The sequence below is a fragment of the Mirounga angustirostris genome, unplaced genomic scaffold (genome assembly GCF_029215605.1).
Source record: "Mirounga angustirostris isolate CCGP_5_RB_7025 unplaced genomic scaffold, mMirAng1.0.hap1 SCAF_12, whole genome shotgun sequence".
Lineage (NCBI taxonomy): Eukaryota > Metazoa > Chordata > Mammalia > Carnivora > Phocidae > Mirounga > Mirounga angustirostris.
In genome coordinates this window covers 85,082,089-85,099,819 of record NW_026991720.1, presented here as the reverse complement: position 1 = coordinate 85,099,819, position 17,731 = coordinate 85,082,089, and the positions used below count along the sequence as shown (strand labels likewise).

At 34.7% G+C, this 17,731-nt stretch overlaps 1 protein-coding gene across 2 annotated transcripts in view; it reads left to right on the top strand.

Annotated features, from left to right (window-relative positions):
* FBXL13 (F-box and leucine rich repeat protein 13) overlaps positions 1 to 17,731 on the top strand; it is a 245,219-nt gene that overhangs the window by 201,159 nt on the left and 26,329 nt on the right. For both annotated transcript variants that reach the window (XM_064575384.1, XM_064575385.1), the window contains one exon: positions 11,859 to 11,942. In XM_064575384.1, the coding sequence (XP_064431454.1) occupies positions 11,859 to 11,942 (84 nt within the window). The remainder of the gene's footprint in view (positions 1 to 11,858; positions 11,943 to 17,731) is intronic.

Genomic DNA, 17,731 nt, shown 5'->3' with positions numbered 1-17,731 from the left:
AATCAAGAAATGGGCAGAAGACATGAACAGACATTTTTCCAAAGAAGACATCCAAATGGCCAACAGACACATGAAAAAGTGCTCAATATCGCTCAGCATCAGGGAAATCCAAATCAAAACCTCAATGAGATACCACCTCACACCAGTCAGAATGGCTAAAATTAACAAGTCAGGAAACGACAGATGTTGGCGGGGATGCAGAGAAAGGGGAACCCTCCTCCACTGTTGGTGGGAATGCAAGCTGGTGCAGCCACTCTGGAAAACTGTATGGAGGTTCCTCAAAAAGTTGAAAATAGAGCTACCATACGATCCAGCAATTGCACTACTGGGTATTTACCCCAAAGATACAAAAGTAGGGATCCAAAGGGGTACATGCACCCCGATGTTTATAGCAGCAATGTCCACAATAGCCAAACTGTGGAAAGAGCCAAGATGTCCATCGACAGATGAATGGATATGGATAAAGAAGAAGTGGTATATATATACAATGGAATATTATGCAGCCATCAAAAGGAATGAGATCTTGCCATTTGCAACGACGTGGATGGAACTGGAGGGTATTATGTTGAGTGAAATAAGTCAAAAAGAGAAAGACATGTATCATATGATCTCACTGATATGAGGAATTCTTAATCGCGGGAATCAAACTGAGTGTTGTTGGAGTGGGGGGTGGGGTGGGAGGGATGGGGTGACTGGGTGATAGACACCGGGGAGGGTATGTGCTCTGGTAAGCGCTGTGAATTGTGCAAGACTGTTGAATCTCAGATCTGTACCTCTGAAACAAATAATGCAATATATGTTAAGAAAAAAAAAAGAAGAAGAGGGTAGCGGGAGGGGAAGAGTGAAGCGGGGGAAATCGGAGGGGTAGACGAACCATGAGAGACGGTGGACTCTGAAAAACAAACGGGGTTCTAGAGGGGAGGGGGGTGGGAGGATGGGTTAGCCTGGTGGTGGGTATTGAGGAGGGCACATTCTGCATGGAGCACTGGGTGTTGTGCACAAACAATGAATCATGGAACACTTCATCTAAAACTAATGATGTATGGGGATTAACATAAGAATAAAAAAATAAAAAAAATGTATGTTCCAAATTATCACAAAAAAAAAATAAAAAAATAAAGAACCAATAAATAAATAAATAAATAAATAAAAGTTGAACGAACTATGAAATCTTACGTAATTTTATGTAGGTTTTTTCCAAGAAATTGTTTCTGTAACCATATGCAGGACAGATTATAAAGCTTATTTATGCTATTTACTCTCCTGGTGTGCCTGTATTAAAGTGCTGACAGTTTCAAAATGAAACATACTATAAATAAGGATGATTTGTAGCAATGTGGCTGTCAGACAATTACATTGTATTTTATTCTAAATGCCAATATTCCTAGACCATCTTTCCAAACTTTTTCTAAAAGCAGTGTCTCAGAAAAAAAGCCACCTGCAAGTTTTAAAGAATAAATTACTTTCAGAATGTTAAGCTTTGTTTCATAATGTTTCATCCACATCAGTTTCATTTATAAAACATGTTTCGTTTATTTTCAAATTATGAGCAAATGTTCAGTCTTATAATAAGGCAAAATATTGGTGTTTTTGTTTTCCTTAGTGTGTTGTCTTTTGCCAACAAGTAACATAATCGCACCAACCAAAACAATAACTTTCTCTTGTATATGTGCTCAGCAGGAATTTGAGGAAATTTAAAGATAGTTAAGGTAACACAAAAAATTAACTGCAATAATTGTTATGTCTAAAATAATCATATTTTATTCAAGATACCTCCCAAAATATTCACCAAAACTGAAGAGAAATGATGGTAGAAAAGATAGAAAAGAGCTAATAAATACAGAAGGAAGGGTAGAATGAGAAAAATCAGTATTTTGCAACTCCCAATGAAATAACTGATTTAGGCAAGGATCACCAATTAATGCTAAAACCATTGACTAAAAGGTTTTTGGGAAACAGTATTCTTGTGGTTTCAAAGAATCACACCACAGATTATTTACTAAATAAAAGGTAAAAATATACTCTAATGAAAGATCTATAGTTACTACCTGAATCAAGTGAGTAAGAGCATCACCAATAATGGGACACCTCACATATGTGCCTCCTAAAGGGATGCAATAGCACCGAGGTAGTATTCTTGCAGAATTTTTTTTACCTACATTCTAATCATAAGGAACAATCAGACAAACCCAGAATGTGAGACATTCTATGTAATGACTGACCTGGGATCTTTAAAAGTAAATGTCTTAAAAGACAAAATTTAAAGAAAAGAAAAAAGGCTAAAGACACATGACAACTAAATGCAGTGAATGAACTCTAACTGGGTCCTGGGATTAAAAAAAAAATACTGGCTTTATATTAGATAGTATAGTGTTACTGTTAATTTTAAGTATTATAATACTATATATATTATACTATATAGACAGGAAAATGCCCTTATTCCTAAAGAGATACAAAGAGAATATTTAGGGGTAAAGCATCATGATATCTGAAACTTATTTTCAAATGGTTCAGGGAAATTTATAACATATATATTATATTTCATATTTATACATATATATGAAATATATAACAATTGCAAATATCTATGCATTCAACATAGGTGCCCCTAAATATATAAAGCTAAAAAGACATAAAGGGAGAAATCGACAATAATACAATAACACAATACAATAATAGTAGGAGACTTTAACATCACTTACATCAGTGGATAGATCATCCAGACAGAAAATCAACAAGGAAACAATGGCTGTGAGTAAGACTAGATGGACTTAACAGATATATATATAGAACATTCCATCCCCAAACAGCAGAATACATGTTCTTTTCAAATGCACATAGAACATTCTCTAGGATAGATCACATGTTAGGCCACAAAACAAGTCTCAGTAAATTTAAGAAGATTGAATTCATATCAAGCATCTTTTCTGAATACAATTACAAGAAAATAATTACAAGAAAAAATCAACTACAAGAAAAAAAAACTAAAAAAACCCCCACAACGCATGGAGACTAAACAACATGCTACTAAACAACCAGTGGGTCAATGAAGAAGAGAAAATTTAAAAATACATGGAGACAAATGAGAATGCAAACACAACAGTCCACAATCTTTGGGATGCAGCAAAAGTAGTTCTAAGAGGGAAGTTTATAGTGATACAGGTCTATGTAAAAACAAGAAAAATCTCAAATAAACAATCTACACTTACACCTAAAGGAATGAGACCAAGAAGAACAAAGCCCAAAGTTAGTTAAAGGAAAGATATAATAAAGAATAGAGTGGAAATAAATGGGAAATAAATGAAATAGAGACCAAAAAAAAAAAGATGAATGAAACCAAGAACTGGTTCTTTGAAAAGATAACCAAAATTGATGAACTTTTAGCTAGGCACATCAAGAGAGAAAGAGGAGTAAAATATTTTCAGAAATGAAAGAGAAGAAAGAGCAACCAACAACATAGATATAAGAGAATACTATAAAAAATTATATGTCAACATATTGGACAACTTAGAAGAAATGGATAAATTCCTAGAAGGTTACAATCTTCCAAAACAGAATGAGGATGAAACAGAAACTTTGAACAGACTGATTATGACTAATAAAATTGATTTGGGGGTGCCTGGGTGGCTCAGTTGGTTAAGCGACTGCCTTCGGCTCAGGTCATGATCCTGGAGTCCTGGGATCGAGTCCCACATCCGGCTCCCTGCTCAGCAGGGGGTCTGCTTCCCCCTCTGCCCTCTTCCCTCTCATGCTCTCTGTCTCTCATTCTCTCTCTCTCTCAAATAAATAAATAAAATCTTTAAAAAAAATTGATTTGGTAATCAAAAAACTCCCAACAAACAAAAGTCCAAGAAAAGATGGCATCACAGATGAATTCTACCAAACAAAAAAATACCTATTCTTCTCAAACTATTCCAAAAATAGAAGGGGAAGGAAAACTTCCAAATTCATTCTATGATGCCACTATTATCCTGATACCAAAACCAGACAAAGACACTACAAGAAAAAAAAAAAAGAAAGAAAGAAGAAGAAAGAAAAGAAAACTACTGGCTAATATCACTGATGAACATAGATGTAAAAATCCTCAACAAAATATTAGCAACCTAGTTCAAAGATACATTTATACCAGGGATGCAAGGATGGTTTAATATTTGCAAATCAATCAATGAGATACATCACATTTACAAGAGGAAGGATAAAATCCATATGATCATCTCAATAAATGCAGAAAAGCCTTTGACAAAATACATCTGTTCATGATAAAATTTTTCAACAATGTGAGTTTAGAGGGAACATATCCCAACATAATAAAGGCCATATATGACAAACCTACAGCAGCCATCATATTCCATGATGAAAAACTGCAATCTTTTCCTCTAAGATGAGGAAAAAGACAAGGATGTCCACTCCCACCACTTTTATTCAACAGAGTACTGGAAGACCTAGCCATAGCCATCAGACAAGAAAAAGAAATAGAAGGTATCCAAATTAGTAAGGAATATATATATATTATATATATATATATATATATAATATATATATATATATAAAACCCTAAAGATTCCACTCAAAAATTATTAGAAGTAATAAATGAATTGAGTAAAGTTGCAGGATACAAAATTAATATACAGAAAGCTATTGTGCTTCTATATACTACTAATGAAGTAGCAGAAAGAGAAATTAAGAAAGCAATCCTGTTTACAATTGCACCAAAAAGAATGAAATACCTGGGAATAAATTCAACCAAGGAAGTGAAAGACCTGTACTCTGGAAACTATAAGACAATGATAAAAGAAACTGAAGACAACACAAACAAATGGAGAGGTATGCCATGCTCATGGATTAGAAGAATTAATATTGTCAAAATATCCATATTATCCAAAGCAATCTATAGATTCAATGCAATCCCTATCAAGGTATCAATAGTATTTTTCAAAGAATAGAACAAATAATCCTACAATTTGGAACAACAAAAGACCCTGAATCGCCAAAGCCAATCTTGAGAAAGAACAAAGCTGGAGTTATCACAATCCCAGGTTTCAAGATATACTACAAAGTTATAGTAAGCAAGAGTATGGTTCTTGCCCAAAAATAGACACAGTGATCAATGGAACAGGATAGAGAGCTCAGAAGTAAACTTACACTTATATGGTAATTAATTCATGACAAAGGAGGCAAGACTATACTATGGGGAAGTTGGGAAAACTGAGCAGCTACACAAAGGCAAAAGAATGAAACTGGATCACTTTCTTACACCATGTATAAAAATAAACTCAAAATGGATTAAAGACTTAAATGTGAGACCTGAAACCATAAAACTTCTGAAAGAAAACATTGGCAGTAATCTCTTGGACATCAGCCTTAGAAACATATTTATGAATATGTTTCCTCAGGTTAGAGAAACAAAAGCAAAAATAAACTGTTGGGACTACACTAAAATAAAAAGCTTTGGGGAGCCAAGGAAACCATGAACAAAACAAAAGTCCACCTAGAGAACGAGAGAAGATATTTGCAAATGATATATCCGATAAGGGGTTAATATCCAAAATATATAAAGAACTTATACAACTCAACACCAAAAAAACCTAATGAACCCAATGGAAAAATGGGCAGAGGACTTGAATAGACATTTTTCCAAAGAAACATACAGATGGTTAATAGATATATGAAAAGATGATCAACATTACTAATCACCAGGGAAATGCAAACAAAAACCACAATGAGATATCACCTCACTCCTGTCAGAATGGCTAGTATCAAAAAGAAAAGAAATAATAAGTATTGGCAAGGATGTGGAAAAAAGAGAACTCTTCTGCACTGTTGGTGGGAATGTAAATTGGTACAGCCACTGTGGAAAATACCATGGAGTTTCCTCAAAAAATTAAAAAGAGAAATACCATACAATCCAGCAATTTCACAATTGGATATTTACTCAAAGAAAATGAAAACATTATTTGAAAAGATATGTACCCCTATATTTACTTCAGCATTATTTACAATAGCCAAGATATGGAAGCAACCCAAGTGTTCATCAATAGATGAATGCATAAAGAATGTTCCACACACAGTGGAATACACACACACACACACACACACACACACTGGAATATTATTCAGCTACAAAAAAAAAATGAGCTCTTGCCATTTGCGACAACATGGATGGACCAGACGGTATTATACTAAGTGAAATAAGTCAGATAAAGAAAGACAAATACCATGCGATTTCACTTATATGTAGAGTCTTAAAAATAAAACAAATTAACAAACAAAAACACAAACACGAATACAGAGAACAAACCCAGTGGTTTGTTCAGAGGGGAGGAAGGTGGGGGGGATGGGCAAATTAGGTGAAGGGAACTTAGAGGTACAAAATTCCAGTTTAAAAAAAAAAAGTTTCAAGAAAATTTATATATACATATATACTTAAAATATATATACTATGTATATGATATGTATACATATAAAACTGTATTCACAGATATATTAATAAAATGATGCATATTCATACACACATTAATTAAGCAAATGCAGCAAATGATTACAATTGGTGAGTTTAGGTAAAGGGTATATAGGTGTATGACTCAGTTATATGCTAAGTACACACACACACACCATTCCAACATTTGGTAACTAGTTCATTGCTCGAGTCTAACTACATCACCTAAATCATTCCAGATGTAAAATTGGGGTGGGGGGGAATTGTTTTCAAGGATTTGTTTGCTCTGAAATGTCTTGTGTACGTGGAGCTGTTCCTGGCAGGGTACAGTGTTCCCTCTCACTCCTTCAGGTGACCCCAAACTGAACAACTTCCCAAACAATTCACACATTCCTAATGAAGTCTTTGTTCGTGCCATTTTCTCAGCCTGAAACACTATTCTTATTATGTTGCTTGTCAAAATCTTACTCAGTCTTTGAGGCTTAATTCAAATTCCCCTTCTTCCATGGAAGTCTTTTCTAGACTGCCAGGCCCTGCTCTGTGGTCCCCATACCTCTCTTAAAACACATGCTCCTTCTTTTTTGCATTATGCTCACTTATGTATCAACTCATATTCCTTAAAGGGGGAAAAGCTTTGTTTAACACTGTTGCATAGAATGAAGTTCAAATTCCTTAGAATAATGTACAAGGCTCTTGGGACTTAGTGCCTACTTTCTTTTGAGTCTTAGGTCTTGACACTCCCTTCAGTGGACCTGATACTAGAGCTGTAATATAAGCCAATTACTAGGAATTTCTAAGCCCCTCAGATCCAGATCCCTCAGTTCCACGGCCCATGAAGGAGTAAACTGCTCTTTAGGATTCTCATGAGCTCCTGGGGCCTTGCATTCTCATACAACCTGCAATCCTGCTGACCACACCAGTTGCTTTCCTCTGTGCTTCACCTGGTAACAACTTATTCCCTTCCTATACTTTGGGAAAATAAACCAAAACCTTTCCAGCAAAACATTCACGAGTTTGGCCAACTTTTGAAGGAGCTTAAGGAGGATAGACATTTTCTTGGTTACAACTTCCCTAAAAAGTAAGCATCCACCTGCCCTTTGCCCCACTGAGGCCCAGTCACTCCCTTTTGTGGGGTCCTCATCCCTCCTTATTTTGGTCTTATCTTCCCACTCTCCTCTTTCCATCCCTCCTAGAAGTAAAAGTTTGGCTCCCCTAGGACTTTGATCCCAAGCACTTAACAAATGTTTCAGAGAACACCTAATTTGGGGCATTTATGAATCTCACGGTGCCAAGTAGAACATCTTACCTAGCTGGCCTTGATATTCTTTAGGTCATGAATCTGAAAAGCTTCTGAGGCAAAAAACCATTGAAAAATGAATCCTGTTGACTGGAATGGTGTATTTCACTTGTCCTGAGAAGCTGGCATCCCGTACTAGCACCATGCAGGCTTCGTGGAGGCCTTGCCTCCTCCAGCTGGCTTAGATTTGCTGCTGCTTCTTAGTTAGAGTTGTGTCTACTTACAGCAGCAAGGCCCTGTGATAACTTGTCCAGCACATTAGCATGATGACATCTCTTGCTCCCTGTTGTGCTAATCCACTGGCCATCCAGGTCTGAGAAACTTCTGTGTTCATCTTGGACTGAAGGATGCTATAGGAATATTTCTGATTTGCATTTCGCTATACAATTATTACATCAGTCATTTTTTACAAACATCTTTATTGAGATCTGATTTACACACTATGAAACTCAACAATTCAAAGGGTACAATTTAGCGGTTTTTAGTATACTGATGATCGCGTTATGCAATCATCACCACAATCAAATTCCAGAACATTTTCATCACTTCACAATGAAGCTCCCTCCCCATAAGCAGTCATTCCCTAGCCCTGACCCACTGTTCAGCCCAGCCTAGCAACCACTAATCTGATTTCTGGTTCTATATACTTGCCTATTCTGGACTTTTCAAATAAGTGAATCATACAATTTGTGGCCTTTTGGGGTTGGTTTCTTTTACTCAGCATAATGTTTTAAATGTTTATCTATATAGTAGTATGCATCATGCTTTATTATTGCTAAATAATATCTCACAGTGATGGACATTTGGCTTGTTTCATTTTTTTCTAATATGAATAATGCTGCTATGGAACATTTGAGTACAAGTTTTTTTGTGTTGACATATTTTTTTCATTTCTCTTGGGTATATATCTAGGAGTGGAATTGCTGGGTCATATGGTAACTTTATGTTTAATTTTTTGAAGAACTGCCAGACTGGATTTTCCAGGGTGACTGGACGATTTTACATTCCCATCAGCAATGAATGAGAATTTTAATTTCTTCATATCCTCACCAACACTTTTTATTATCTGTCTTTTTTAAGTATAACCATCATCGTAGCTAGGCAGTGATATCTCATTGTGGTTTTGATTTGCATTTACCCAATGTCTAATTATGTTAGTTAATTAACTTTGGGGCCATATGTTTTAGTGAACAATGTAGTGATGAAATATAAAATTCTATTTTAATATTAACTTTTAGTAATCTTGAATGAAGTAGAACATAGACAAATGTCATACTTAGCAAGCGTACCTCATTTCCAGTTCATCTTTAAAAATTCTAACTTGACTACATAAAAGTAAAAAAAAAAAAAAAAAGGTGAAAACTCCAGAGATAGTTTCATAGGACAAATTCCCCATAGGCTAATAAAACACACTTAGCTATTATCAGGTATAGGGCAATGAGACAAGCCTTGCATCTCTTATTATTTTTGTTTAAACAATTTGGTTTCTGTTGGGGGAATATCTAAACTCCAATTCTTCTACATGAATAAAATAGCATCCACATCTGGAACCTAGACCACATGAGCTGGCTCCAGAGGGCTTAGTAATTTTTTGTTTTGAAACAAGGAGGCAGAAAACATAATGTGTTCCTAACAAGAGAATCCACATTTGCAATAAAATTTTTAAAATGAATGGAGTGATTTTATTTTTGGATGGTGTACAAAACCGTTAAATGAAATTAGAAATTGCAATTTAAACAGATTAAGTAGATTGTCAAGCACTTCTTTCCTTGACCTGGATTTTTTTTTTTTTCTTAATGAAAAGGCCTAATAAATGCATCAGTGAAAAAAACAGGATATAATATTTTCATAATCCATTTTCAATTGTCCAAATGCTGTGTTTAAGATCAATAAATGTAAACCAGTCCTACAAATAAAATTTTAAAAGGACAAACCAATGTACCGTTTCTGATATTTTCCCTGCCTGGCAGCTCTGGGACCATAGAAGAGAGACAATTGCTCTTGTCCACCTCATAGGAAGTGTAATAAAAGTGATCCTGAATGCAAAGACAGGAGAATGACATCTATCAGGCATATTAGTCAGTTCCCCCAGTTTAGTGGGGAAAGTACTGAGAAATGGAACAGCAGAACCACATATTAAAAAATTTAAGAACTAAAAAGTTCACTTTTTTAAATAAAAAGAAACAAAGCTTTTAAACAGAAAAAGTGGGCTATTAATGAATGATTATATGTCTGTAGGCTATTATAGAAAGATTTGTTCCCTTTCTAAGCACTTAAACATAATAAAATGAGCTAAAGATTTCAGATTTTTAGGTTAGGCATAAATAAAAATTTACAACAAATAGATTAATTAGCCACATGAACCGTCTTCAAAATAAAGTTTTAAGTTTAGAGGTCTTTAAGATTTGTTTATATTGATTCAGATTATATGTACCTGGGCACAGGAAACAAGATAAGGAATTTTCTGGCTCTGGGATTCTGTCACACTTTTTTTTTTTCTTCTTCCTATGCTAAATACTGGGGTAGGAGGAGGAGAAATGAAAAAGTAGCCAATGCCCTCTTTTCTTCTTCTTTTTTTGTATTTCTATTTTTAAAAATTTGAATTCCAGTATAGTTAACACACAGTGTTATATTAGTTTCAGGCATACAGAATAGTGATTCAACAATTCCATCCATCACCCAGTGCTCATCACAAGTGCACTTCTAAATCCCATCACCTATTTTACCCATCCCCCCACCTACCCTCTGGTAATCAGTGTGTTTTCTATAGTTAAAGTCTGTTTCTTGGTTTCTCTCTCTTTTTTTTCCTTTGCTTGTTTCTTTCTTTCTTTCTTTTTTTATTTAAGATTTTATTTATTTATTTGAGAGAGAGAGAGAGGGAGAATACAAGCGGGGAGGAGAGGCTGAGGAAGGGAGAGAAAGCAGACTCCCCGCTGAGCAGGGAGCCCAACATGGGGCTCCATCCCAGAACCCCAGGATCATGACCCCAGCCAAAGGCAGCTGCTTAACTGACTGAGCCACTCAGGCACCCCTGCTTGTTTGTTTCTTAAATTCTACGTATGAGTGATAACATATAGTATTTGTCTTTCTCTGACTGACTTATTTTGCTTAGCATTATACTCTCTAGATCCATTCATGGTGTTGCAAATAGCAAGATTCCATTCTTTTTTATTATATATATATTATATATAATAATATTTATTTATATATATGTGTATATATATCTATATATCTATATCTATATATATCTTCTTTATCCATCCATCTATCGATGGACAGGCTGCTTCCATTATTTGGCTATTGTAAATAATGCCACTATATATATATGAATGCATGTGTCCCTAATTAGTGTTTCTGTATTCTTTGGGTAAATACCCAGTACTGCAATTGCTGGATCATAGGGTAGTCCTATTTTTAACTTTTTGAGGAACCTCCATGCTGTTTTCCACAGTGACTGCACCAGTTTGTATTCCCATCAACAGGGCAAGAGGATTCCTTTTTCTCCACATCCTCACCAACACTTGTTGTTTCTTATGTTTTTGATTGTAGCCATTTTGACAGGTGTGAGGTGATATCTCATTGTAGTGTTGATTTGCATTTCCCTGATGATGAGTGATGATGAGCATCTTTCCATGTGTCTGTCCGCCATCTGGATGTCTTCTTTGGAGAAATATTGTTCATGTCTTCTGCCCATTTTTAAATTGGATTATTCATCTTTTGGTGTTGAGTTGTATAAGTTCTTTATATATTTTGGATATTAACCCTTTATTGGCTAAGTCATTTACAAATATCTTCTCCCATTCAGTAGGTTGCCTTTTAGTTTTGTTGATTGTTTTCTTTGCTGTGAAGAAGCTGTTTATTTTGATGTATTCCTGATAGTTTATTTTTGCTCTCCTTTCCCTTGCCTCAGGAGGATTCTGTCATACTTTTTACAAAACATTAGAGAAAACCTGAAATTTTATTTAATAATGTTGCCTAACCAAAGTGATTTTATAATTTAAGTGTAAAGAAATATAAGATAGAAGCTATTTTTTTAGTTTACATAAATGGTTGTTATTTTATTAGAAATATATTGTCTGTACTAAATTATAATCACAAAGTGATCTTTATATTACATATTTTTAGGGTTTGATGATACTTTCCAGACATAAAAAATTAAAGGAACTTTCTCTATCTGAGTGTTATAAAATCACCGATGTCGGAATTCAGGTAAGATAATTAAGGTCTTCTACTAAAGAATTATGATTAAAAATTAAGCACAAACTGAATAAACTTTGTAGGTCACAGTAGAAAAAAATAAGTGGATTGGAAATGTAATAACTCGTATGTGATTTTAGTTAAGACAAAATAAATTCCTGGACTTAAGACAGGCCTCCATAGCTTAAGGTGGCTAAGAGAATTTGTTTTCTCATTTTTCCTATCTACTCTCCCTTCCCAATGTTAGACTCATGGCATAAATAAGGTAGGTAGACATTTTACTTGGAGAATAATGAAATGCAATGTGGTAAAAGTCTTCTCATATAAAGAAAATATTCTGTAGATAAAAATGTTATATAATCTAACCATGAAAATTGGGAGAGTTTGAAAAATTATACCAGGTACTTAACAGTTACGAACTTCAGATACTCAAACACAGTGGGTAGTATATTTTACCATAACAGAAAGCATGAGCTAAGTAATTGGATAGGATAAATGATTATGTGCTCAACTGGTACTTTAAGAGCTCAGGAGAAAGGTAAATTTCCTAGATCAAGTCTTGAGGGATGTGCTAGAAGCCATAAAATAGCTATTGTGAGCAAGCCTCAATGTAATGTTTATTATAACATTAAGCATCTGAATGTGCTGTTAAAAGAAGAAAAACCACAATCATAGGTCCATACATGTATTGAACTAGGACAACATCTGCTAACCTATTAGTAAATCATAGAAAGTAACATTTTTAAGGAGAACCAGTAACCTAGGAATGTGCAAACTGTTAAATACACTGGAAGCTCCATTTAATGTGTCCTGAGAGTTAAAAACCCCAACCACTTATAAAAACTCAGGGCTAACCTAGGAAAAAAAAAATCTTTTTACAGAAACTCTTACTGAGATAAAAGAATTTATTCCACAAGTGGAAAGATAACGCAAGTTGATAGCTGAGAATTCTACAGAGCACCACAAACTTGAAGCTCTCTTCTGTGCATTTGAAATGGACATTATAGGAAGTTCAAACATGACTCATAGGAGAGTGTTAAAATATTATATAAATGGTGGGCTATAGAGGATGCTGGGTCAAATGGTGCTCTAGACTTTAGCACAGAATTCTAGGGTTTTGCAGCTGATGGAATCCTAGAACCATCTAAACCAACTCCCTAATATTACAGGGGAGGAAATTAAGGCCGAGAGAGTTTAATGACTGTCCAAAGTCCTGTACCTTTCTCAATAAGCCAATCTAACTACAGTTTATGGAAATAAAGAGTGGAAATGGAGAATTGCTATTCTAAATGGTTGATTGACAACATGGCTTAGTGGAAAAAAATTGTTTTCAAATTATTTTTGCTGTACTTCATTGTATCTGGGCAATTAGTGGTATGTAAGGAAAAAAAATGTAACACCATTAAGAAATCTCCTTTAAGAGGCACTGGTGTAAAGCAATGTCATTTTCTCCCACCTATAGACTCTGGGTACTAAGGTTCTAACAAGTTCCCAAGGAATCTGTCTAGTAGTGTATTCAACTGTATAAAGAGTTAAAAAGAAGAAATAGTATCCTTCAAAGCAAAAATTCCAGAGAGGACTAACAACTTCCATATAGGACAAGATTTTAACTCTACAACACCAAAAGGGGTTATAAAACATTTAGATGCCTGAAATCTACTACGAGAAAAGCTAAAATGTTCTTCTAAGGTTAAACAATTATTTACCCTACTGCAGTTCATTTAAAAGTCAAACATACATTTACATAAAACTTTATCCATGAATATGATCTAGTCAGGCTTTCAAAAGGTCTTTGACAAGGTGATAGAACAAGAGTTATTAAAATAAACAGTTAAATGTTAATAATTCTAATATTGGGTTATATTTCTTATATGGTGATCAATTACATTTGACCACTAACCACAAATCATTAAGAAGGACTGAAACCTACCACAGTGATGACATGGCCTCTTAATATACACCACTTACTAACTAATTTTTAAAACGTTTCTTGGGATGAGAAAGTACTGATCAAAATATGAGGTTAAGTATTAGGAGTGGTTTCTGTCATTTCTCTTTGACTCCGTGGGTTCCAGGCGCTCTTAGATTTTAGATAAAAGCATTTTTCCATATGCTAATTACACATTCATACAGATGAGTGAAAAAATGTAATCTTTTAAAAACTGATATTTTTTTTCAGTGATTTAAAAGAGAAAATAAAAAGAGGGAATACAGGAGCATGGGAATTATAATATTATTTAATTATTAGTTACACAAGATCAGCTATTCTATTCAAGTTCATGAAAAAAATTTTTCTTTCTCATCATCACATTTTCTCCTCCCTGCTTTTGTGGTGTGTGTGTGTGTGTGTGTGTGGGTGGGTGGGTGTGTGTGTGTGTTGTGGCTGTTAACCAGTTTTACCTTTCTAAGATTCCCAGGTTCACACTTCTGGGCATATGATAATCTTTTCCTCTGTGCCTCCTCCAGCCCAATTATTAAGTCCAAAAAGAGATGAGACAAGGAAGGTGAGAGGAGAAAATGACATATAAACCATTTCCACAATTTCTTACTTTGACTTACAAAAGAGAAGGGAGTCAAATAAGGTGACTGCACTGAGATATTTAGATTATCTATAATTTATCAGGAATTCACTTTCTTGTTATTTCTCAAAGGTAAATATAGGAGACTCTGTTTTTAGCACAAGACATTGAAACTTATATTCAGCATGATGATTTAAGAAAAAAATGAGATAAACATTTTTACCCTGGTTAGGTTTTGCAAGAGTCATGACCATAATAAGAATAAAAAATTACCTCATTTTAGTGTTTTACTGGAAACCACAGCACATGCAGATTAAGTGTCTGGAGTCTCAGATGTACTGACTTAGGATCTGGTTTTAATTACTTCTTCCAACGTTGGTATTTTTTCTGAGAACATTAGACATTCAATGATCATGTTAAACTAAAATTATTTGGTACTCTTGAAAGGCACACGCATTTTGGAAAAGATGTTTGATACAGTCATAATGGAGCATTTCTCAAGAAACCTTTTCCTTGATCATTTTATGCACTTAAATAACAAACTGTCAAGTTTGGCAAAAGAATTGGTTTAGTTGGGATGTTGCAATACAGATAAAATGGAAGTTCTGTCTTGTTTGGGTAAAGCCAATGGAATAAATGCAATTATTTAGTTGCTTTTTGCATGCCTTTATCTAGTTTATATTTCTCATTCCCTTTTTTGGGAATTAAGTATGCTATAAATACATTACTGTAATAGTCATACAAACGAATGTATGTATTTTTCTTTATGTAGGTCATTTGCAGCTGGACAAAAATTGTTTTATTATTTCGGTGTTGGTAGGTTGAGGTAGTTGATTAAGAAAGGGCATTGGAGGGCGCCTGGGTGGCTCAGATGGTTAAGCGTCTGCCTTCGGCTCAGGTCATGATCCCAGCGTCCTGGGATCGAGTCCCGCATCAGGCTCCCTGCTCCTTGGGAGCCTGCTTCTCCCTCTGCCTCTCTCTCTCTCTCTCTCTGTCTCTCATGAATAAATAAATGAAATCTTAAAAAAAAAAAAAAAAGAAAGGGCATTGGGAGAGGGGAAAATCAAGTTTAGTTATGACTTATCACAAGGACTTACATGTGTGTATGCAGTGAAAAGTGTGTGCTTGTATGTATTTGCATGTAAATATATGTCAATGTATATGTGTGTATAGTATATGTGTGCAAATTAAATGTATATAAGTTTTAGCATATATTAGATTGCATGTTTACATGTAAATATGTGTACATCTATGTGTCTAGTATATATGCGTACATTAAATGTGATTTTAGTGTATGTTAGATTATACACATATGTCAATGTCTCTGTATATTTATTATACCCAAATTGTATATAGAGATGCTACAAGATTATAAATATTTTTAGGCTAAGACCAAATAAACAGTGATCAGTATTCAAAGCAAATCATAAAAATTAGTCTGTTAAAGAATGATCTTTTTGTTTATATTTTTATTTTTAAAATTAAATATCCATATAAATTAAAAGGATTTTTTTTTTTTTTTACAAAAGTATAGAGACTAGCTCTTTGATAACAAAGGCAATGATATAATATTGGGAATGTTGGCCTAGCAATCCAAAGTCCTAATTTTTATCCTGATTCTGCCTCTTACATGGCCACATAATCATTTTTTTTTTTTTAAGATTTATTTATTTATTTGACAGAGAGACACAGTAAGAGAGGGAACACAAGCAGGGGGAGTGGGACAGAGAGAAGCAGGCTTCCCGCCGAGCAGGGAGCCCGATGCGGGGCTCGATCCCAGAACCCTGGGATCATGACCTGAGCCGAAGGCAGACGCTTAACGACTGAGCCACCCAGGTGCCCCTGGCCACATAATCTTATGCAATTCACTTAGCATCATAACAATTCATTGCTCCTATAGTGGCTATAATTGTAAGGCAGGCAGGAACTAGCGCTCTAAACTAGGAGTCATCTTTTCTTGTTACTTTTCTGTAACATTCTCCTGTAAGGGCCAAATGGCCCTCAATTATGTGACAGATCTAAGGGCTTCCATTGTAGGCTTTGTAGGCCATACAGTTTCTGTCACAACTGCTCAACTGTGCTGGTGTGGAGTGAAAAACAGCCATAGAAGGTACATAAATAAGTGACAGTGGTTGTGTCCCAATAAAACTTTAGGGACAATAAAACTTGAATCTCACATAATTTTCACATATCATGAGATATTATTCTTTGACTATTTCAACATTTAAAAACGTAAAAACCATTCTTAGAGTGAAGGCCATACAAAAACAGGTGACTGATGAGATTTGGCCTGCAAGTAAAAATTTAGCAGTTTGCCAAGGTCTGCTCTAGAGTCAGAATTTTACAATTTTAGTCTGTGAAGATGTATGACTTTGGGCAAGTTAGTTTCCTTCTCCGGGCCTTGGATTCTTCACTTATAAAAATGGGTATAATAAGAAAACAGTCTTCCTTTTGTGAGGATTGAATGATATAAAACATCTGAATACTTAGCATGGTTCCTGACACAGAGTGCTTGATCAATATTACCTATTTTATGATTATTATTCCATTTAATGAAGAAGGAACTAACATATACTAGTAAATAAAAAATGAACATATTTAGTATAATGGTTTGATAATTTATTTACCTTAGTTAAACATAGTCAGAAAACAGGTAATCTCGATGGCCAAACTGCTCTAATGCTAAGGAGATAGTTTAGAATATGCTCTTGGAAGAAATAGTTTATTAATTTTTACCCCTATGAATGAATCAATGCATTTTTCAGAAGCACTTAAATATAATTGACTAAATAAATTTATTTATGTAAAAGCATCTAAAAAATCAAGAACACTACATAAATAAAAATGCTATTTTCTTGAAAATAGTACAAGAGAACAAACCAGTTAAAAGAAAATGGATCCTTGTTTTTCACTGGGATTATGATACTAAACATATTTTCCAACATGCATAAAATTTCTTTTGAGACTTCTTTGACCCACATTTATTTAGAAGTGTGTTGTTCAATCTCTAAATATTTTAGGATTTTCTAGCTGTCTTTGTGATTTCTAGTTTAATTCCACTGTAACCTGAGAGCGTATTTTGTATGATTTCTAATCTTTTTGTTAAGGTGTTATTATACAGGAACCCTATTTGTGTGGTAGTTAGGTGTGTTGTCGGGGGAGACTCGTTCTATAGTCACATGATCAGGTCTCAGTCTTTTAATGGGCCTGTATCCCAGGACTGTGGTCTTTACAAGTGCTTCCAAGCCCTCTCCCTGCCTCTGCTACACTTAGGTAAGACAA